The sequence below is a fragment of the Eublepharis macularius genome, chromosome 3 (genome assembly GCF_028583425.1).
Source record: "Eublepharis macularius isolate TG4126 chromosome 3, MPM_Emac_v1.0, whole genome shotgun sequence".
NCBI lineage: Eukaryota > Metazoa > Chordata > Lepidosauria > Squamata > Eublepharidae > Eublepharis > Eublepharis macularius.
Window position 1 is genome coordinate 70,969,573 of NC_072792.1, and position 23,237 is coordinate 70,992,809.

General features: G+C 41.1%; 2 protein-coding genes across 3 annotated transcripts in view; both read right to left on the reverse strand.

Moving 5' to 3' along the window:
- BCLAF3 (BCLAF1 and THRAP3 family member 3) overlaps positions 1-620 on the reverse strand; it is a 52,242-nt gene extending 51,622 nt beyond the window's left edge. Inside the window, exon 1 of the mRNA XM_054975091.1 lies at positions 339-620. The gene's annotated coding sequence lies outside the window, so the exon portion shown is untranslated. The remainder of the gene's footprint in view (positions 1-338) is intronic.
- Positions 621-8,558: 7,938 nt separating this feature from the next.
- MAP7D2 (MAP7 domain containing 2) overlaps positions 8,559-23,237 on the reverse strand; it is a 96,384-nt gene continuing 81,705 nt past the window's right edge. For both annotated transcript variants that reach the window (XM_054974095.1, XM_054974094.1), the window contains exons 11-17: positions 21,900-22,104; positions 21,008-21,112; positions 20,475-20,528; positions 19,171-19,249; positions 13,978-14,164; positions 11,186-11,459; positions 8,559-10,792 (exon numbers count right to left, since the gene is read on the reverse strand). In XM_054974095.1, coding sequence (XP_054830070.1) covers positions 11,210-11,459; positions 13,978-14,164; positions 19,171-19,249; positions 20,475-20,528; positions 21,008-21,112; positions 21,900-22,104 — 880 coding nt within the window. In that variant the 3' untranslated portion in view covers positions 8,559-10,792; positions 11,186-11,209. The remainder of the gene's footprint in view (positions 10,793-11,185; positions 11,460-13,977; positions 14,165-19,170; positions 19,250-20,474; positions 20,529-21,007; positions 21,113-21,899; positions 22,105-23,237) is intronic.

The window sequence follows — 23,237 nt, forward strand, 5'->3', positions numbered from 1 at the left end:
CACTTTTTATTCCAAGCTAATTAACTGAAAGAAAAGGTCACAATCATATCTATGTGATTTTATATGATACAGTTCGCTTGATACATTTCACCTATATACACTAAAACTGAATCACCAACCCTCAAGACTACACTTGAGAATCCCTCTTCATAAACACGTGATAAGGGTACGCTATTCCGAAAGGGGTCCCTTAAACCCGTGAACCTTAACCAGTGAAACTGAAAGTACGAAAGAGGATTTCGCCCGTCTACCAGTTCTTGACTGAAAAGGACGTTAGATGGATGGGGAGGCGAGTCCCTCCCCGAAGCGAAAGCAACCACACACACACACACGCTCACCTCAGAGGGAATCCCGGCCCAGCCTCCTTCCCCTCACGCATCCCCAGCGGCCGTCTGCGCCGAGGCTCCGACCTCCGCAGGCCAGGAGAGGGGGCGGGGTCCACGGGCGCTCCCCCAGCCCCGCCGCCGCCTCGTCTCGCAACGGCGCTTTCTATTCCCGCGCCCGCCGCCGCCGCCTCTTCCCCTGCCCCGAGCTGTGCCCGGGCACTCGGAGGGACGGAGGTGGGAAGAAGCGCAGGAACCCCGCGCGGAGGAAGAGCCCTTGCCTACCAGGCAGGAGGCGGCCCAGTGCCCCGGAAGTGAAGGGGCGGGGCGAAGCCAGCGCCGCCGTTCCCCCGACGACCCTCAGAGCCGGGACCGATGCGCCGCCCCTTTCTCCGCGGCGCCCTCGGCTCTCCCTCCGCTTCTCGCAGCGTCAGACCCCACGAGCGAAATGTGCTTTTCTTACTGATGGACTCGAGAAGCTGCCTGACAAGCACGTGCCCTGGCGGGAAGTTCTGTCTGGCCCCAGGGCAGAGAGACGGTTGCACCTTCGGTCGACATCAAACCCCTTTCATTTTGCCAAGGCGCTCTTCCACCGTCGTTTACCCTTCGTTTTAGGGGAGCAGAAGGTTATTCTTAAACATAAACCGTTGGCACGTTTATGGCAGTACAGCGAGAACATTAGGTCTGTGATGTGTACAAACGTGGACGCAGCTAACCTGGTGTGGTCAACCTTATTTATGTCATTTATAGTTTGCCTTTCTCACAGACTCAAGACAGATTACACTGAGAGATTAGTACAGTCAGTGTCAAGGACATTTCCGTAAACAATGCCTTAGGGTAAATAAACAAGTTTACAAAAACACGGCATTAGTAAGAATCCAATACAGAGTTGAAGAAATGCTGAAACAGAACATAAGCAATTCTAGTACTGACATTAGACAACATGTAGCACAGATAGCTTGCAGGAGCACATGTTTAAAACAACAGATAGTACATAAGGCAAGGCAGTGTTGAAGTCTATGGTCAACTCATTAACAAAGCATCTGAGAGCCCCCCCCCCACCCACACACACAATACAAAAGCCTTTTTGAACAATTCGGTTTTGTATCATTTGCAGAAAGCTAGGAGAGTGACTGCAGAATGGAGGTTTTGCCTTTAGAAGATCCTCTTTCATATTGCAAACTTGAATTACTTCCCTTCGTTCTCACTGCCTTTGTGAGGGTGGGGTGAACTATTTTCAGAGGGATAAAATTGCTAGAGTAAATTTAATTCTTTTGATCCTATTCCACGCATAGTATGTTGCATTTCTCCTGTTTTCTCTGGGCCATCCCTCAGTACTCACTGTTCTGACCTGTAAGAACCTCTCTCTCTCTTCTGGGGGCAATTTCTGTTACACTTTCCAGAGGCACAAACACATTTCAGGTCAACAGATATTTTGGCAGGACAGGTTATCCTAACCCCAATGTGATAAGATGATATACTTTTTTCTCTCATCTTTGACTGCAGTGCACGATCTGTTACCACCAGTACCTTTTGCTCTACTCTACCCCAATCATAACTCTTGCCTTCCACATCCTCTCTTGAAAGTATAGAACGGCTCTATTTCTACCAGAACACTAACAGTATAATCTTTTGAATGAAGTTTAAAAGGGTGTAACATGGTTTAGGATTGCACTGTAAATAACCTACCCTCTTATGTCCCTCGCTTTCTATCTTTATAATTAGACACATCCTGATTCTTCAATATAAATGCTAAAATTCAGAAATAAGTTTTTTAAAAAAATAAGTAAAATTTAGATACAGTCCCTCCCAGTATGAAAACAACTCTTCATTGGCACCATACCAAACAGCTGGATAAACAACTTTTTAAAATTATTTAACAAATATATTTAATAAATCTATTTCTCATCTCTGCTTTTCAGAACATTAAAAGATAAATTTCCTATTAGTAATCCCACAAAAAGGCATGTGTAATAACTGTCTTTGGACATATCTTATACAGCCTGAGCCTCCCAAATTTGGGCATCTTTATAATGTATCACACCAGGAAAATCATGCTATGTACAATTGTGTACTTAAATACATTTTTATTCACGTGGATACAAAATCAGAGTGCTTGTGAAGCACCTGCCAGGCTACAGGGAGACACAAATTTAATTAAATGTGGTCGAATCATCTAGGAATGTAAACTGATCATAAGACAGAGAACACTGAATAGAAACTATGACCTATGATGCTATGAAGCTGGTTGCATTCAGCAAAACATAGAAGGTAGACAGTTCTCAGTAGATAGTAAATTTATGTTTCCACGCTATTATTTTCTTTAATTTCTTTCCTTTTCCTTTCAGTTTATCTTTTGTTGTTTAATATTCCTACTTTTAATCCTGATGCATTTCCTTTAATCATTCATTATCTTTTGGGATTGCATGTTCAAACTAATAATAATCCCACTTAGACTTAACTCAGATATAATGTGAAATCATAGTTTATTTGTGAAACTAAATTTCATCTCACAGACCATCAGTCAAACCCTGGCTTGTCTTGACAAATGTTGGTTTTGTTCTTTGACTGACCTGCAGAAATCCAGTCTGCATTATAGTGAGGATAAGTACAAGTAAGTACAAGGTAGGATTAAGCCAGAATGTCTGCATTCATGTTAGATGAAATCATAGTTAATTAAAACAGTTTCCAACTATGGATTCCGATCCTGATTTGGTATATCCTAACTAACCATAGTTAATGGATTGTTCTGTGTTTGGATATCACGTTAAATGTAGTTTAATTAAACCACAGTTCTGAGTAACTGAGCCAATAAATGTTTCTAAATTGCATACTACATCACCTGTGATGTAGAATCTTCCGTTCTTCAAGATGACACACTCATGGCTTGTTCCAACTGATAGTTTGGGCTTCTTTTATACTTGGGATTTGTTAGCATTACCAATAGAGGGCTGTGCATGTAAAGAACCACTGTTCTAGCAGCCAAAGCTAGTAAAACTGAAAACGGATTCCTCTAACAAAGATTAACAGGCTATTGTAGGAGTACATTGTGGGACTTAGGAAGGAGGATATAATTTTAAAAGATGGTTGTGGAAAGGTAGATGTATGTTTTAGTACCAGAACAGCATTCAGCATTACATAAAAGGTTGTTTTACATACTGTGTTTAAAACTTTAAAACATGGGAAATTTTTGAAAAAATGAAAAAGGCAAATTAAAAGATCAGTCTTATAGGATTCCCCATGTCAATCATATAGAATCTAGAAATATTTTATGTTTTGTGAGCTATGAACTTCTGTGCTCTGCTGAGTCATCATTAGTCCACTGAACAAACCGCAATAGATATCCTCTCCTGACTAGCCTGTAATTTGAATGCTTCAGAAACAAGCAACAGGGTTTAATTTTGCTTTCAACAGCCTGAACAACTTAAGTAAAAATGTGCTGAGGAACCTTAAGTATAGAGGAGAAACTAAAGTAGTTTTATTGGGAGGAGGATTAATCATTATGCAGCTTACATTTTTTTAAAAAAATGTAAACTGTTTTGTTGAACTCTTATATTGAAAAGCATTATGTAAATATAAATAAAAATAAATCTGATTTAGAACATTTTATGTAGAATTTTACATTAAGAACTCTCCTAGTTTGCTCAGATTCAGAGGTAAATGAGCAGAAAAGTGTTCATCTTGGTTTGAACCAGAACGGTACAATACAAGATGTGGTATATTTTTACTATCTCTTCCGTATTTCACTGTCTGTTCTAAGATACTTTAAGGGCTTAGGGGCTCAGTCAGCCCAATTTCCCATGTTTGTTTCCCCACCTCTCACCTTCAGCTGACCAGCAACTGCCTTCACATTTCCATAGTCCCTTGAGGGCAATGAGTATGTGCAGTTCTTGCAGGCTTATTTGGTTTTGTTTTTACTGTTATTTTTTTATGCTAAACCCCATGTAGAAACCTCAACCTTTTTTTATTTCTGGCCTTATTTCCCTGACAATAAAAATACCACCAAATTTGGTATTTGATATGTTCAAGAGATCATTTAATAAAAAAATATGATGCAACAGCATGGAAAACAGTCACTGACGGTAATGTTGCTGCTAAGTGCACGATTTATATGGTTGACTGTAGAATTATCATAGGCTGAACATCTGACATGACAGAGTTCCCATCAATATATGTGTCTCAGAGGGAAGATTACTTGGATGTTTTTGTATCCAGCTAAAAAAACAGGTACAGCTGTGCATCTTACCCTGATATAAAGTTCTGTATGGCATGAGGGCTTTAGGTCCTGGTGAGGGCATACATGGACTTCACAAAGTTTGGCCATGAGTATTACCATACACAAGTTGCCACACTGGTCATACTACCATGATAAATACAGAGATGATATCCAACATGTTGAAAATGAACTACCCTTCTTCAGATGTCTTCACTGGGAAAATTCCAGTAATGCTTAGTTTTCCTTCTAGACCAGCTTAGTTTCTGAGATTACTAAAGGACCCTTTAAACACTGTGATAACATTTGAAAGTTCTTCTTAATAATTACCATTTTCTATAGCATTTTCATAACTCAAAGAACTTTGCAGACATTACCTCAGCAACACTTAAGCCTAAAAGGTATATTAATATGACTCCCACTATTGGAATTACAGAGTGTGGGGAGTTGAAATGGAGAATGAGCAGCTTTCCTGTGGCTCAGAGCGGAACTACAAGTGACAAAAGGCACAGATTGGACACTTGTCAGCTTCCCTCAAGTTTTGATGGGAAATGTAGGCAGCTTGGCGGAATGTTGGACAAGTGACAGTCGAAAAGTCCATTGGACAGCAGTCAGAGAGCCAAGCTGCAAGACTAGGATGCCTACATTTCCCATCAAAACTTGAGGGAAGCTGACAAGTGTCCAGTCTATGCCTTTTGTCACTTGTAGTTCTGCTCTCAGTTATTTAATGGTCGTGGTGAGATATGAACAGATAGCTATTAACTAACACAATTAGGCATAGAACTACACAAGTTTCATTGATTACTGATAGTGAAGTACAAGTTAAGAGTGAACAAGCATTAATAAACCAGAAAAATGGCTATAGCATACTGGGGTCTCAAAGGCACGACTCCTTATTAGACACAACATAGTGAGTTGTTGGCAAGGTTCAAGATCTTCACTCCATCAATAAGCCAAGTAGGAAATCAGATCAGAAAACTGATAACAGCATGGACCTTAGTTTCAGCCTTAGGCCTTGCCATGAATTGGAAAGGAGGAGGAAGGTCAGTCCCCAATTTCTGCCATTAGACAGACCTAGGTAATTGGCTAGGTGCCAGTGGGTGGGTGGGCTCCAGTAGTGCCAAAGAGAAACTTGCTGGTGTGTGTGGCAGGCTCAAGCAGCACCCCCTTACCACAGTCCCACCACCTCAGGATCCCTGCTCACTATGTCCACCTTCCTCTGTGAAGGAGGAAGAGCAAGGCTGCCAGATTCACTGTGCCAGGCTCTACTCCTTTGCTCTGGCTTTGCAGAGAGCAGGGCATCTTGGGGGTTGGCAGCTTATCTAGCCTTTCCCCTGCTCCACCCCTACAAAAGAGAAAGGAAGGCCAGACAAATGCTAGTTCTAACATGCTCCCTTCATCCAGCTTCGTGGTAGCTTGTCTGGCCTGTCTTCTCCCGCCCTATCGAAGAAGGAAGGAACGAGGAAGAGCAAGTGGCTGCCAGGCCCACCACAATCCTTTTGTCTGGTTTTGTATCTGAGAGCACACCCAGGCACCTTTACATGCAGATTTACATGCACTTGCCCAAGTGAAGGGAGTGCTACTAGTGGCTGGCTTAGGGCAACAGAAGCCCTTGGGCCATCCCTGAGTCTCTGAGAACATAGTGATTTTTCCCACATTCCCAAACTGGGTGTCACTTCTTTCCTCAACCCATTCCAATATCCATTACATTCCTGCCACCTGTTGATTTTTGGGACTTAACACATCGGTATTCTGAGCATTTAATGATGCATACTGTACTAGCAACAAGGATTAGATCATCAATCTATATTCCATGTCTCATAACATATCTTTATGCACAGCCAATGTCCCTCTGTTAGACATTGTTATGGGATGTGACAGGACTTTTCCAGATCTCTTTTGGTCTCCAGTCCACATCAGTTCACCCCATTGCCTTTGCTTTACAGAAATGAAAGTAGTGATATTGTTGTGATTATTTAGACACCTCCAAAATGGTGACTGAAAACTCATTGGGCATTCTGTTCTTAACAGGGATGTCAAGTTTCCTGTCATGCCAGGCAACCTTCTGCCTTGGAGTCCGTGCTCCCATTGTCACATTTGTTCTTTGTTTTTAAGTGATGCAGACATGTAACAAAAGACGAGAGCTCTGACTCATGAAATCTTACAGTGAAATAACTTTTGTTAGTTTTTAAATGTGCTGCTGGACTCCTGCGCTAGAAGTGATTTCACTCCTTTGTGTGACAGAGAAGAGAGAATACCTAATCTGCCACGTGTTTTTTAAAGTACTTATATCCAAAAAAAGGTGTATTTTTTAAAAGTGCCATTTAATTAATTCAGGGTAACTTTTTAACACATAAAAAAGTTTTTCTATTTCAATTATCTACCCATATAACCAATTGAAAGTTGAACCACAGTGATTTTTTCATTGTGTATGTAAATCTAGAATTCACATAGAGGTATGACTATCATGGGTCAAAGCTTTTGAGTATTATTAGGTAGAATATGCAAGGAATCTGTATTACTGGTCCGAAAAAAGCAAGAGACCTATTGGATTCTTCTCCTGTTCATTTGTATTCCACTGCTGATCATAAGTGTCTACTGTTTGTCATTTTCTCACCACTACCCTATTTGGTACTCCATGTAATTTAATTGTGTATACCATGTCAGGTTCTGACTGTGTTCAAACCAAAGAAACTCCATTTTGATCCTGTCTGTATATTAAGTGTTTTCTTTGCAGGTGGCAAGCCTTCCACTGGAAGCTCACAGAGAGAAGAGGGATGTTGTGTCTACAGATATCTGCCTTTCCGACGCCCTTGGGAAACTTTCTTTCTCACCCTCCGCCGCTTGTTTTGAGAACTAAGGGGGAGGATGGGGCCCACAGGGAACTGCTATTCTGTACCTTTGCTTTTGCCTGTCATTCGTAACGATTTCTAAGCTCAGCCCTGATCCTTGGATCTGGGAATGTGGACTTATATTAGTTGTTTATTTTCAGTAAAAGCCTTTTGGAATCAATGAACTCTTGTCTCATTGCAAGGGGTAGTCTGGATTGCAACTTTTATTCAAGCCTCCGTCTGACATTTTGTTATGAATCACAGGCAAAAGCAAAGGTACAGAATAGCAGTTCCCTGTGGGCCCCATCCTCCCCCTTAGTTCTCAAAACAAACGGCCCGAGGGTGAGAAAGCGAAAGTTTCCCAAGGGCGTCGGAAAGGCAGATATCTGTAGACACAACATTCCTCTTCTCTCTGTGAGCTTCCAGTGGAAGGCTTGCCACCTGCAAAGAAAACACTTAATATACAGACAGGATCAAAATGGAGTTTCTTTGGTTTGAACACAGTCAGAACCTGACATACCACAGACAATAGAGATTTGCAGCATCAAGAAAAAAACTGAAAAGCCCTACATCTCAGGCAGCCACAAGCACTGTTGCTTAGTAGCCCACATCTTGGAGTGGCAGTTTTCCCCTGTGCTCATTGTGGCCCTTCTAACGACAGCAGCAACAGTAGCAGAAACATCAGACAATTGAGGAGAAGCTTTAACATCATCACTCTTCATCACTCCAGAATCTAGAAATGAGTCAGGAGCAGAACTCCATATGAAACCATGGGTGTTTTCACATGCCCAAAGCCTACAGAAGATCGCGTGAAACTCACAGTATGAAGTGACTTCCTAGAGCAATTTCCCAGCATGATCCCATTTAATGGCACAATTTCTGACATCATCGCACCATTAAAGGGGACCGTGCTGGGAAATTGTGCTAGGAAGAAGCTTCACGCTGTGAGTTTCGCGTGATCTTCCAGATGCTTACAGGTACGTGTGAAAACGGCCCATTTTTCTTGTATTATTTTAAACCTACAATAATCACATTTTTTCATGGATACTTCAGAAATGTTTCCAAGTCAGAAATCTGAATTAAAATCTATTTCACTTCTATATAACGCTATATACATTATGCTAATTAAAATGTTAAAATAAAAGACATAGGGTTATCTCCAAACAAACTAGTATTACAACTAAATTTATTCAGTTTGTTTTTTATTGTTTAAGAGGAAATTTACTTGGAAGACACTGTACCATGCTACAACATACTGCACAGTTACCAAGGAAGTATTTTTGCTGAAATACATCAACATAAATATTGAAAGCATTTTTGTATATTTTCACATAGTTTATCTGCTTTAACTTTTCAATAGGTGTTCATTTTAGAATCACAAGAACAGAGCTACATTACATTTTAACACGTCCCTACATATAAAATTTTTGAGTTTCATCAGCTTCAAATGGAATTACCTTTATTTTTTAAAGAATGGGACATAATTGTCCTCTAGGCAGCACAGAATACAGCATAAAAATTAAGAGTTTACCAAAAGTTGAAATGCTTTGGGCATAATCAAGTCCAAATTAAGCACTTTTAAGTTCCACTTATAAATGCAATTTAACATGGGCTTGATCAGACCCTCTATTTCGCAAATATGTCTATACATTCTCAAACAGAATTTTCTTTATACACGTTTGTAGAGTATGCAAGAGGCTAAATGTTGTATGGGTACAATTTTCATTATTTAAGGTTGTGCTGTATACTATCCTGTTGCCCGTACCTATATATAGTTTGCTGTTATTATATGTTGCTGAGTTTGTAGGAAATTAGTAAAAAGAAAACCACCTGGTACTGACAACAGATGCTGTATCTTAAATAGAGATGGGCACGATCCAAAAAAAATTGCTGATCCAGCTGATCATGGATCGGTGCCGGTGACGATCCCAACTAAACGATCCACACCGATCATCTCCTGTTCCAAATCCGTGGATTATGGATCATGGAGGCCAAAGCGGGGTGCACTGCTATTCCCAGCTATGTGGGAAGGTGGGTGTTGGCGGCGGCCACCAGGCCCAGCGGGCATGGGGAGATGGTGACGAGCTGCCTCCCCTCAGGGGGCAGGGGGTCTGGCCACTCGCTGGTGGCACCCCCCATGTGCCCGTCTGCCAGGCCAAAAAGGAGCGCGCTGGCGAGAAAAGAAAGGTGGGTGATGCTGGCGGCATCTGTGTTTGTGTTTGGCCATCTGTGTTTGGCCGTCAGAACTGCCTATCAGGGTTTGCAGGGATGAGATTGGAGTGCCCATGGCTACAGAACACCCCCTTCCCCCTCCCTCCCCTGGGTGTCTTCTCCCAACTGGTGACTGCTTTGCTGCTCCGTGGTTGGAAGGAAGCCCTGCTGATCAAGGAAAGCTGGGCTTCCATTTGGGTTTCCAGGGCGACAGAAGGAGGGGAAACACAGCTCAGGCATTCCCCTGGTTCCGTTGCCCCGGGAATAGATTACTGGTGCCTGAGTGTCTGGCTTCCCGATCTGAGCACGATCCAGCACCGATCCAGCCCCCTCCCGATCGCTGGATCGTTGGCCATGGCCGATCATGATCCGCTGAGTCACGATCGCACGATCGCCATTATCATGGGTTTTTTGGATCGTAATGCGGATCGTGCCCATCTCTAATCTTAAACATTAAAATATCATCAGCCATTTCCCCATGATACAATAATACATATGATTAAACACATTGATCTTTTTTTATAAACAGCTAAAATTAAATATGTTTTAAAGATCCATGTGATAAGATCTTACTCATTTCTTTTTCCAAACCAGTTCAGTGCCATTTGACTTAATGACAGAAAAGAAGAAAATAAAAATAATTTTATATGCTCTTTTAAGTAGGAGAAATAGTACATCATCATTTTCTGCAAGAAAGGCCACTTTGTTTCCAACAGTTGCCTTCTCTGTAACAGATTTGCAATTAAACACCTGTATCAATGGCAGCAAATATTCACCTTTTCTTAAGGAAAAAAAAACAAGACAAAGACAGGCATATGAAAAATGTAGAAGACACTAATTCTGATGCATTTACAACTACAACCAAAAAACCCTCAGATAATTCCATGACAAAACTAAAAAAGTTTTTTAAAAAATGAATGGGCTCATTTAGGAGCCCGAGGAAATATACATTTTATACCCATATTTTTCTTAGCAGCTGAAGCTCATATTCTAAACGAAACTCCTGCAAATGTTCCCTGAAACCAATCCAAACAGATTCCACTCTTTACCAAAAATGGTTACTTATTTGACAATACACACGGGAAGACAGTAAATTCAGTGCAGAATAAGATGACATCCAGTGTTGAGGACTGCAGCAGCTTCTTCAAATGACAACTCTTATTTTACTGACAGCAGCAGTATCAGGAGCGTTTATATCCTCCAAATTACTTCCTCTGTCAATCCAAAATATAAAAGATGGTGAGTTTATGTATTTTTAAGTTTTTGTTATACACTGCTACTCTCATTGCATTTATTGGCTATAAACTTTATTTTCCAGTTTATCAAGGGTTATAGCACAATACATAAAACTAAAAGTGAAGTGATCTAGCAAACAAAATGAACAAGATGCACTCCTCACAGCCACCTGTTTGTATCTATGGGTAGTTGTCTCTCTTAACACATCTCAGCTTGCAATCAGGTCTACTGACCTTACTGCTTCACAAAAGAGTTCGATCTCCTTGCATCAATGCTTTTCATTTTTATTTGGGTGGTGGATTATTATCAAACAGTGGATAGAGAGAAGATAACTTAGAGTACAAACAGAGAGAAAGACACAGATGCTGTACCTTATTGCTGAGTAGGAGTGTTTGTCAACATAAGGTGTTGAAAGTTGACTCCTGTCCTGGACTATTAAATCCATCAATCAAGTTTTTATTACAATCATCTATGCTGAGACTTTCACTAGATAGTTTAGGGTAAGTGGCCTGGCCAGTAAAATCTAGTAGATCTTCAAGAGCCTTGCCATTATTTGATCCATTTTGGTCCAAAGATACACCTGGAATTGTTTCATTCAATGGTGAAAACTCAGGGATAGAAATAAGTTCTTCCTTTGAAGCAGGACTATATAGGGAACGAAGAAAATGAAACAAATTATTGCCATATATTTTAACCACACTCATAGACTGAATGCCATTTGTGACAAAATATCCTTGGATTATAAAAGCATTCCCTCAGCTCAGTTATTTCACAGTGGGTGAATAGCAGTCAGCTTACAGTGCAATTTGAGCCTTGAGTAAAGTGGTAATTCTTGGTATACTTATCTGGGAGGAAGCCCTAGTGAACACAACGAATTGTGTTGCTAAGTAACATGAAAAGAAGCAAGCTGTACAAGTCTGACCATTTGATATAAAAGTATTTTGTATCTTAGTGCACCACAGATATTCATTCATTCATTTATTCTTATTGAAGCAAAAGCCAGTAAAACAAAACAATTCTGAGATGAAAGATAAGTTATCATCAAAGCATAGCAATAAGATCAGAGCATTAGCAAAAGGAAGATTAATAAAATAAGAACAATAGAGATAAAAAGGGGGAAAGCAATTATACCACATTTTCAGCTAAGAGGAGTCTGCGTTTCCTAATAGCTAAGGAACAAAATTTGGCCATGGCATGTCACTGAACTCTGAGTGTCTTCTAAAAGGAAACTGCGCAAGACTTCTGGTCTGAAATCAAGATAGGACTGCAAGGGATTAAATCTAGTCAAGAGAGGCAGTATAAAGCAAGCCCGTTCCTCTTGATAAAATTCACAGAATAAGAGGGCATGAGTAACCGATTCCACCATATTGGTCATGCGTGGGCACAGGCGTTCATGCATCGGCACTTGAGCAAATTTACCCTGCAATATGTGAAACATTGGAAGAATACATTGTATGTGGCCTTTGTGGACCTCAAGGCGGCCTTTGATTCTGTATCTAGGGGGAGGCTATGGGCCAAATTGGTTGACATGGGTACCGATAGAAAGCTGTTACTTCTGTTAATTAATTTACATGAAAATAGCCTTCAGAAAGACTTACACAAGAAAGTAATTTATTGAAAAGAATTCCGGTTCAAAAAGGAGTCAGGCAAGGTTGCCTTTTGGCCTCTTTTTTTATTCAACAACATCTATGTCAACCACTTAATTACATGTCTTCATACAATTGATACTCATACTCCAGCACTTTCAAGCAGCAGAAAGGTCTCAATCTTAATGTACGCTGATGACGCTGTTCTTTTATCCCAAACAAGGGTTGGTCTTAAGTGAGCCTCAGTAAAATTTAGTGAGCAGTGTGACACCGAACTACTAACTATTAATTTCGCTAAAACTAAAATTGTCCATTTCAGTAACTCATTTAGGAAGTACAATTGGAATATCAAAGGAAATTCCACCATAAATAATCAAATAAGGGAAGTGTGAGAAATGTATTATTTGGACAGAAGTTAAATTAAATTATAAATCAACATTAAATGCTAAATGACAGGATTTTAGGAAGAAGGATAGAGCAAGAATGATTCTGGGCTTTCAGTACTATTGACTGGGATACCCTTCTGGAGTATCTAAGGGAGTTGGGAATTGCAAGCAACGCTTTGGTGCGTATTGGTCTTTCCAGAATGATTCCAGAAGGAATTACTATGGAACTTTGCCCCTCCCCATGGAAATATTTTATGGAGTCAGGGTAGGGTGTCATCCAGATTTATAGTGAGATGTGTAATTAATATGAAATATTTCCCTTTAACTTCACAAATTGAGGTGATGTTTGCTGCTAAACATGTCTCAACCCACTTTTGAACTGAATAAGTGGCTTTAAGAACAAGGCAGATGAAATGGAAACAATGCTAGTGAGGGTAAAATGGAAAATGTTGAACAGAGAAAAACTTCTCTTAGATGGTACTACTCTCTCTAGGATCACATCCACATCCTGGGGGTGCTCTTGAGACTTGCTTTATTCTTTAACTCCAGATGTTTGCAGTTAGGTGTTCACTAACTATGCCTACTGCTGGAATGCCAGGAAATAGCCACCATCATCCATGCCTTAGGGATTTCTAGGCTAGATTGCCCTAATGATGATTAGGAAAGTTCAACTGGTGCAAAACATCACATCCCAACTCATGTTTGATACTGACTACCAGTACGTATCTGTGCCAAATGTATGGAATAAGTTTTAGCTCTTAAAGCCTTGCATCATCTGGTTCTGTCTATCTCCCATATGAATCTCACAAAGATCAGCTGGAGAGTACCTACTTCAAATCTATCTCATATTAAAGCCAGATTTGCTTCCACTTGAAACAGGGAACTCTGGAACTTTCTTCCTTTTCTATATTTTAAGTGTTTTGGAAGGTTAAAATTTTCGACTTTCAACAGATTTTAGTTAATAAGGTTTACCCCTGTGCCCTTAGTCTTTCTTTTCCCTACTGTTTGGTGATGCTTAATTTTTGTTGCTCTCTTGTTGTCTGCTGCTTTAGACTATTGTGAAAAACAGCATATTAATTTCTGGGATTTTTTTGTTTTATTTTTGAGAAATAAATACCGTGTGAAATATTATATAAATACACAAAACCTGAGAGTTCTTTAGGTCCGCCTCAAGATTTTAATGGTATGTACCTCACGTCCATAGACTGAACTTCATCTGTTGATTCATCCATGCAGTTAGACTTCCCGTCCACTGCATCTAGTTGAATAAGGCCCATGAGTGGCTTAAGTCCATTAGAAAATACAGCATGAGGGAAAGAATCAGGCACTACACATCTAAGGCCTTTATCTTCTTTGCAGGTTGTCAGTCCATTCATTTCTATGAAAGAATCCCATTAGGAAATGTGACTAAAAAGCACAAAAATATTTAAGTAATTGAAATTAAGAGATGAAAGCAATACATGATGTTGTATTGTCGAAGGCTTTCACGGCCGGAGAACGATGGTTGTTGTGGGTTTTCCGGGCTGTATTACCGTGGTCTTGGCATTGTAGTTCCTGACGTTTCGCCAGCAGCTGTGGCTGGCATCTTCAGAGGTGTAGCACCAAAAGACAGAGATCTCTCAGTGTCACTGAGAGATCTATGTCTTTTGGTGCTACACCTCTGAAGATGCCAGCCACAGCTGCTGGCGAAACGTCAGGAACTACAATGCCAAGACCACGGTAATACAGCCCGGAAAACCCACAACAACCATAATACATGATGTTGTTTGATCCTATCACAAATGCAAGATTATTCTCTAAAAAACGTATATTGAATGTCATGCCTGAGTATACAAGTTCTGTAAACTGAGTTAAAAACTGAAATGTATTAAAAAATAAAAAGGACAATATGAAAGCTGAACTTTTAATTGACTGGTGGTAAACATCACTACTTGCAATAGGTCTTCCTATTAAGAATTTGGAACATCTCACCTAACCTGCAGAGAAAACTAGATGAAACAGTCATCTCAGATACAAAATTAAAGAAGAGCTGCACTCCTCTCTGCCCATTGCTTATTTCCCATTCTCTCTCTTCTTAGCAGCTAATTTCCCCTTCTTTCTTCCTCAAAACTCCCCAAATTGTCTAAAAAGAAATGTAAGAGGCATAAGAGGAGGAAAACAGGGAATGGAGACAGGCAGATAGCAATATGCAAAATGGATATTCCCTCAAAATATCTGTTGTAGGAGAGGAGCATTCAGAACTCTCAACAACTGTAACTCACACAATGAGGATTATCTCATATGATGAGTGGAAACATATAGCCAATGTCTAAGATAAGGAAAATAAAATCTTGCTATCACGGGCCCTATTCAATAATTAATCATGTGCAATCATCATATGTGTCAGGATTGGAAATTATTGTTAGACTTGTATGTTGCTTCTACCACCTACATTGCTTACTGTGCACAAAATCCTGTGCATTTATCTGAATTTTGGATTTCATGATCCTGCAATCCAACTTCATTGTGCAAGTTTGGAAGTGGGATGTGTGAGAATATTTATTACTTAATTTTATTTAGAAAATGTCTATGCCACCTCTACAGACCTCCACAAGGAAGCTCTCAATGATAAAACAAAACTAAGCGACAATAAAAACAAATCATGTCAATAAAAGCAGGCCAAGGCATAAAAGAACATAAAACAGAGCAGTCTAAAGTAATATTGATAAAACAGGTAGGACCTGTGACGGACTCAGCTTCAGATGCTGAGATTTCCAGCCAGTGAGCTATGATTGACATGTCTCCTCCCCCCGCCCCCAAATGTGGCTAGCCTGAAATGGCAGTTGGGGATGGAATGTTGGGATAGCAGTCAGTTGGAGTTGGAGAGTAAACAAGAGAGTGAAAGGGAGTTGGAGTCTGGCTTTTGACCAGAGAGGGTCAGCCAGAGAATCCTCTGTGTGAGGAAGAAATGTTTATGAAGCACTGTTAGTCCTCGGACTAAAGTGGGAAAAACCAGCACTAACTCCTGCTTAGACTTGAGAGATCTGGGAATTATAGTGGGCCAAGGAAGTGGGTAGAAAGGAGTCTCCCCTTCAGTGCCAGGAACAGGGTTATAGCTTATAACTATAACGCCTGCCCAGTATCTAGTAAGGGTTTGTCTCAGTAGTCTGGAGAGGAGGGAAAGTCGTGCTGTGTCTATGCTTCAAAAGGGAAACATTTGTGAAGCAGTGTCAACCTCTGAAAGAAGCCAGCAAGTTAGTGTTAAATCAAGGCCGTTTCCACACGTCTTACCTTCTGCTGGAACATTGCGGAAGACAGCTTCTTCTCGCCCGAAATAGCACCAGGAAGACGCGATTTCGTGCAAAAATCCCGGATGACAGCGTCTTCATGGCGTAATTTCGTGCGAGAAGACGCTGTCTTCCACGATGTTCCAGCAGAAGGTAAGACGTGGAAATGGCCCAAGTGTTTTGTGCCTCACACCAGTGAAGTTGCTGTATAAAAACCTTTCTGTTACGTCAGTTCAAACATCTGCCTACCTGCCTTTTGATTTTAACCTTCTGTAAATAAACCTTCAGTTATGTTTTGAACCTCCCCAAGCCTTGTGTGCTAGTTTCTGCTAAAGGGAAGCGCAAATCTCTGATCTGTCCCCTACTAAGACTTGGCTGGGTAACAATTTTTAATATTTCTTAAGGGTGGGACAAGAAGGAAAGTTGAAGCTTAACATCAACCACACTACCAGAGGATTCCCAGCCCAGGATACAGCTTCATAGGCCTAGAGAGGAGAAGTTTTACCTCAGGGTAGGGGAAGGTCAGCCTAAGCCTGAGTTGGATGTGGGTTTGTGGCAGGACCATATCATAAAACAGGTAAAAAAAATGGAACATTTTTTCAGTTAAAAGCATGGATAAAGAGAAATGTTTTGGACTGGCACCTAAAAAACAGTAAGGTAGGTCAGTTTCGTTTTCCCGGCCATGTCGGACGCTCCTCTCCGCAGGTCCGGGAGGAAACGTCCGAGCAGCCTGACCAGGCGGTTGACCCGCAAGGGTTAACCCCCAGGACTCCCAGTGAGGGAGACGGGGTCCGGGGCGCCGCGGGAAGAACCCTCTGTAAGCAATGCAGGGGGTAAATTGCCTGTTTGCTCCAACGGAGGCCGGCAGACTTGCACAGCGCCTCGCGTGCTGCCAGGCCATGGAGAACGGCAATAAGCAGATTTAAGGTGAAAACCTGTAAGTAAGCGAATCCCTTCTGACTTCTAAGCGTATGCAAAGGATTGGTGGGAGTTGAAGCTAAGAAGGAGCAGATTTCTTCCCCTTCATGGAGTTTCGGAACTTAGTTGGCGCCCCCCCCCCAAGATGGCGACGAGAAAGCAGAGCCCAGCAATAAGTAAATCGGTGATGGCAACGTTACAGGGGAAGGGGGAAACCTTGGAAGAGATGGTGAGAAGAGCAGTCTTTGATGCTGTGCAGCCCTTTGTGGCGAAACTAAATGAAATGGGGCAAAAGGTTGATTCAGTGGAAAGCGAAGTGAAAACCATTAAAGAAACAGCGACCGGAGCAGAGCAGTCTGCGCACGAGAACGCAGTACTCATGAAAGCAGCAAGTAAGGAAGTGAAGCTTTTGGAGAATCAAATAATAGGATTGCAAGTGGACCGTGCCCAAACGGTACTGCACCTTCAGAATGTAAAAGAGGAGCAAGGTGAAAATCTGAAAGATCTGGTGTCTGGACTTTTGGCGCCATTCGCAAAGGCAACTAAAGAAGAGTTAAAAAGCGATATTTTGGAAGTCCGGTGGACATCTTCAAAGTATGTAATGAAGCGTCAGCTGCCTCACGAGATTATTATTGACTTTTCATCTAAGAAGACTCGGGACACCATTTTATATAATTCGTACAATGTGGTCTTGGATTATTTGGGCAACAAGGTTAAAATATTGAAAGATGTTCCATTTTTGGCTCGTAAAAGAAGATTCAAGTATAAAGGACTTGCGGCTTCCTTGAGGAAATGTGATGTAAAATATAAATGGTTGTTTCCAGAAGGCGTTTGGTTTAGATATAAGGATCAAACTTACAAGATTATATCAGAAGCACAGCTGATAAGACTTTTTGCTCAACCATCAGGAGTTTCAGCAGGAAGAAAGTTCAAAATCTGAAGGGGAAAGTGGGGGGGAAGAGAGAGCGGGCGCAGCTGCTCCAGCCGTGCAGAGAGAGCTGAGACCGAGATGCAGGGGTGGGGGGGAGAAAGTCTGATCCTGAATATAGTTTGTATTGTATAAAATCTACCAATCTGATAGCATATTAGAAAGTTAACTTTTAAGAAAAATTACAGCATGAAGGGAATACAAGACATGTAGTGTAGTGTTTGTTGTTTGTGTGTTGCCCTTTCCCTTTTCCCACTCCCCCCTTCCCTTTTTCCCCTCTCTTCCCTTTTATATTTTTGTAGTTCTTTGTAGTTTTTTATGTTAGATATTAAAAATAAAAATTTTTTTTTAAAAAACCCCAAAACAGTAAGGTGGCTGCCAGCCAAACGTCAAGGCATTCCAAAGGCAAGATCCCACCACTAAAAAGCCCTTTTCTATTATCACCTCTTTATCAGCCTCAAACTATAAATATATCTTTCTAAATTCATTCCCAACAAACATAATAATCTAGCGAATTTTATAGTTATGGTTTTATAGAGCTACAAGTGGTGACCTGTGATACTCACTTTTTTAGGGGGGGAGGGGGAATCCCATACATTCACTGAGCAGCTCACCACTGCTCCTTTCCCCCTCACACACCAAAGGAGGTTGGCCATCTCCCTCCCTGAGACCACTGGCAGGGGCTCCCTCTCCCCCTCATACTCATCTCAAGCATCGATGCTTCAACAGTGGGTTCAATGGGGGGGCTGCAGCAGAGATTCTCCCCTCTTCATACCTACAGTGAGGCTGCCTATCGATCTGCCGACCTGTCTGTCTTTCTTGGTGGGGGGGGGGGGGGGCGCAGTGGCAGCAGCTCCTAGGATCCCTCACTTGCTCACCCGAAGTGGGGGGAGGGGCAGCAGTTCCTGCTCCTTCACACCTTTCTACAGCATGACCACCTCATTGGTGGGGTGTGTTGCTTCCACTCCTCTGTACCCACTGGCCAGACACCATAGCAGGGGGTGGCTGTATCAGGGCACGTGGGATCACCTGGCTCCTACTCTCCCTGAGGCTGGAACCTTGTGCATATATGTTGCTCTGTTTGGAGGGTTTGTAAATCCCTTCTTTTTAAAAAAAACTTTTCATATTTTTCTGCAAACGTGGGAAGTCCCCCAAGTTTGCTAAAAATCTTCCTTCTGTGTCCATGACCCTAATTCATGGGTTTAAATATCAGCAGTTGAGGCCAAATTGAAATATTTATAGATATAGACTGATATAAATGAAACTCTTTACCTGGTTGACTGATAGCAAGTGGCATTGGTTGTTTATCCACATTTAGAATCACTGGTATCTCTGGCTTTGTATCTTCCTTCTGTACCATCAAACAAAGTGTCAAATTCATTAGACAAACAGATCAGCCTTTACAGAGAAGTAATAGCATTTAAATCTGAATGGTTAATTTTGCTTAAAATATGCCACTCTTAAACTGCATTACACATGCTCACAGTATTGCAATGCTATAAAATCTCTTACTCTAGAATTGTCTTCTGAGAAGAAACAGAAATGGGAAATGGGAACTATCTGTTAAGGAATATTAATGAGCATTATAATAATAACTGTTGCTCTTCTAGACAGATTAGTGCTGTCTTAGAGAGGTGAACAAAGTCAGTGTTATTATTATCCCCACAATACAGCTAGAGAACTTGGACTGAGAGGAGTGGCTTACCTAAGCCCACATAACAACAACAACAACAACAACAACAATAAAATAACAACAACAACATTTGATATATATACCGCCCTTCAGGACAACTTAATGCCCACTCAGAGCGGTTTACAAAGTATGCCATTATTATTCCCACAACAAAACACCCTGTGAGGTGGATGGGGCTGAGAGAGTTCCAGAGAGCTGTGACTAGCCCAAGGTCACCCAACTGGCTTCAAGTGGAGGAGTGGGGAATCAAACCCGGCTCTCCAGATTAGAGTTCCGCGCTCTTAACCACTATACCAAACTGGCTCATAACTACCTAACTGGCTCATAACTACGTAACAGAGGTGGGATTCAAATCAGTAGAGTGCTAATTTACAGCCCAACCATTTAACCACTATGCTACAGTACTTCTTACAGCACAGTTGCACTAACAATATGGGACAAATATCCATTGCCTGTCAAGTTGCTGAGTTCATTCACAAATTCAGAACAATGGACTCCCCCACCCCAGGGATTGAATAGAGACATAGGATTCTTATTTCACTACAGATGCTAATTTCTGCTCTAATCAAGCTGCACTATACCACTGTAACTTTTACATTCTGACATCCTCCTTTGCTACACCCTTCCCATCTAATCAAGGTGCATTGTACCTTTCCATCCCAATGCCCTTCACTGTAATACCCCACCCACCTTTTGGCTGGGATGTAAAGGCTCAGAGATCTCCATTCCTACTTGTATCTGAAGAAGGGAGATCTGACTCTTCCCCCCTCAGGACTTGGGAGAGACCACCCCCCAAAGGTGCTGGTGCTGAGTACTACTGAGTACCACCACAAAAACAAACAAAAAGAAGCTCTGAGCCTAGTCAAAGAAAAAATTATGTTACCTTTACTTCTGGTGTTTCACTTTTTCTTGTCCTTTTCATTATTTCATCTATTCTCTGGAATGCAAACCAGAATGTAATTTGTATGACTTATTTACTACCCTTTCAGTGCAATCCATTGAAGTCAATGGGAGTAGAATGATTTAATTCTTCTTAGGATTATGTGGTTTGTCTTCTGAATCTACATTTTTTTATTGCAGCTATATATTCCATATAAAGAGGAAACACTACTTTCAGTGCCTGCCAGTGAACCTACAGAGGAACTACAGAGGAACTGGGTAAGATAGGGTAAAAAAGTTGGATGGCTTCCACTGAATGACATTGCATTAGCTACAAGGAGAATTCCCTATGTTAGCTACATTTGCTGGCTCCAAAATCTTGGAAGAGATGAAAAGAGGTTTGTAGTCAATTTGAGTATGCTGCACTAGAAGCTCACTCTGATCATCTGACCCTTTTCAAGAATATTTAGAGATGGCCTTCAAATGCAAAGAACAAGAGCAACAATGCTTTCATACTTGATAAGAACAATTTGCTACCTTCTTTCGCTCCTGTCTTTCTTGCTCTATCTGCTGCATGATTTGTTCCCTTTCCAGACGCAGATGCTCAGCTGCCTCCCGGGCCTTTGCTTCTGCTGCTTCTTTCTAATCAAAACAAGTAAGCCAACATGTAATTTATTTTATTCATTCTTAGATAAGGTACCAGCCTCCAGAAGACTGAGCAAACTGGATACCTCCCTCCTAAAAAACCTTCTGATGTCTGATTTAAAACATTCTGCTAGCAATGCACGTGTTACTGAAAATTGTATTGATATGGTTATGGGTTCCATGCATCTGAACCCTTCCAACTCTTCTTCCCATCTGGGTCTGCAGAGTCATACACAGAAACTGCACAAATCACCAGGTTTTAGAAAGGTGTGGAATTTCTCTCATGTGATCCAGAAGAATTAAAAGAAATTTAGCCCATTATAACCTCTCCAGGTCCAAGCCCAGATCTAGAACACAGCTCCACCCCATTTCCATTCCTGGCTGCCCTCTGGTTGCAATCCCACCCAGTTTTAGACTAGAGGACTGAAATTGGCAGAGTCTTCAGGGAGGCAAAGATGAAATTAACAAACCCTCCGAGGAGCGATCTCTATCAGCTCTGTCTTTTTAAGCTATACTTCCTGGCTAACATTGTGTCTCCTTACACTTGACAATCATGCACTGAGGCATGTAGAAAGACTCGTGCAGAATGGTCTGACTTAATGCAAGGCAACTTTAAAAATTCATCGGAGAAATGAGCATTTTATTTTGAAGAAAAGTACTGCACAGTGGTATTTCAGTTTTGCTTTTTGCAAAAAATGTTACGTTAGGATAAAATACCTAAAAATAGACATGAGAAACAGTTCTGCAAAAAATTACATCCTGTAGCACATACAAAAAGCCATACCTGTAACTCAATCATAGCTTGCAATTCCTTTTCTTGTTTTTCTCTTAATATTCGTTCTTCTTCAGCTCTTCTTCTAGCTTCCTCTTCTGCTTTTCTGCTAGCCTCCTCCGCCTCATGCCTTCTTTCCTCCTCTTTCTTACGAGCCTCTTCCTCCAGACGAATCCTCTCTTCTTCTGCCTTTCTTTTCTTTTCTTCTCTCTCTAGCCTTTAAAGCCATAGCAATATTTTTAGATTGGTAGAAAGACTACTCTTTGTATGAAACTCTGTGTGCACGCATGCGCACATGTGCCTTCAAATCATAGCCAATTTATGGTAACTCTTGCTGGGGTTTTCAAGGCAAGAGACGTTCAGGGGTAGTTTGCCATTGCCTGCCTCTGTGTATGACCACGGAGTTCCTTGATGGTCTCCCATTCAAATCCTGACCTGGGCCTTCCCTGCTTAGCTTCCAAGATCTGATGAGAAACTTTACATAGTATAAAAATGTATACTTTTCAATTAAGGATAGGATTGCCAAATGCCTGCAGAAAAATGTCCTGTCTCTTTAGTGGAGGCTTAATGGGATGTTATTTACCAGTGTTTTCCCCTTGTCCTAGGTCCCGTTACATTTTCCCCACTGCACATTCTGATCCCAGTTGGAGCAGCCACTCAGCTATTTTTTTCTCTCTGGGTTAGTTTGCTCTGGACTAGCCAACTGAGAAGAACATAGTTAGGACCAAAAATAAATATAATTGGGAATTTGGCTTAAAGTAACACTTTAGGATTAGGAAAACTGATTGTTTTTTATTTTGTTTCTATGATACAATTGTCTACTATTTCAGGTTTTCCTTGCTGACTCTATATTTCTAGTCTGTATCTTGTAAGGATAATAAAGTTACTTCTAGTTACATGCATTGTCTCCATTCCATTTTCTTGTGCTTCCTTGTTTCTTTTTCCAAGATTTAATGTGCCAAAATAGGAGTTGTGTATATATCAGACTGAACTATACTATTTTATCCTGGACCTTGTGTCTTGGTTGTATAGGAGCAGAGACCATGATAGGCCTGGCACAGGGAATGGTTTGAATAACACTAGGCGATGTTATTTACCACCATTTAACAAAATACTTCAGCTGCCCATGTCCACATGTTAATCCTCCATTAAAGGGACAGACCTGTGGAAATCCTAATTAAGGAACACTTATACTACTTGTATTCTAGAGCCACCCAGCTTCCTTGGAGAAAGGAAAGTGCCCGAAATGAAAGGGATCCTGGGAAGGGAAAATGCACTATAGCTTGAATAGTCAGCCATGAAACACGAGATAATTAACTCAAACCTCTCAGAAACTGAATCCAATTCAAA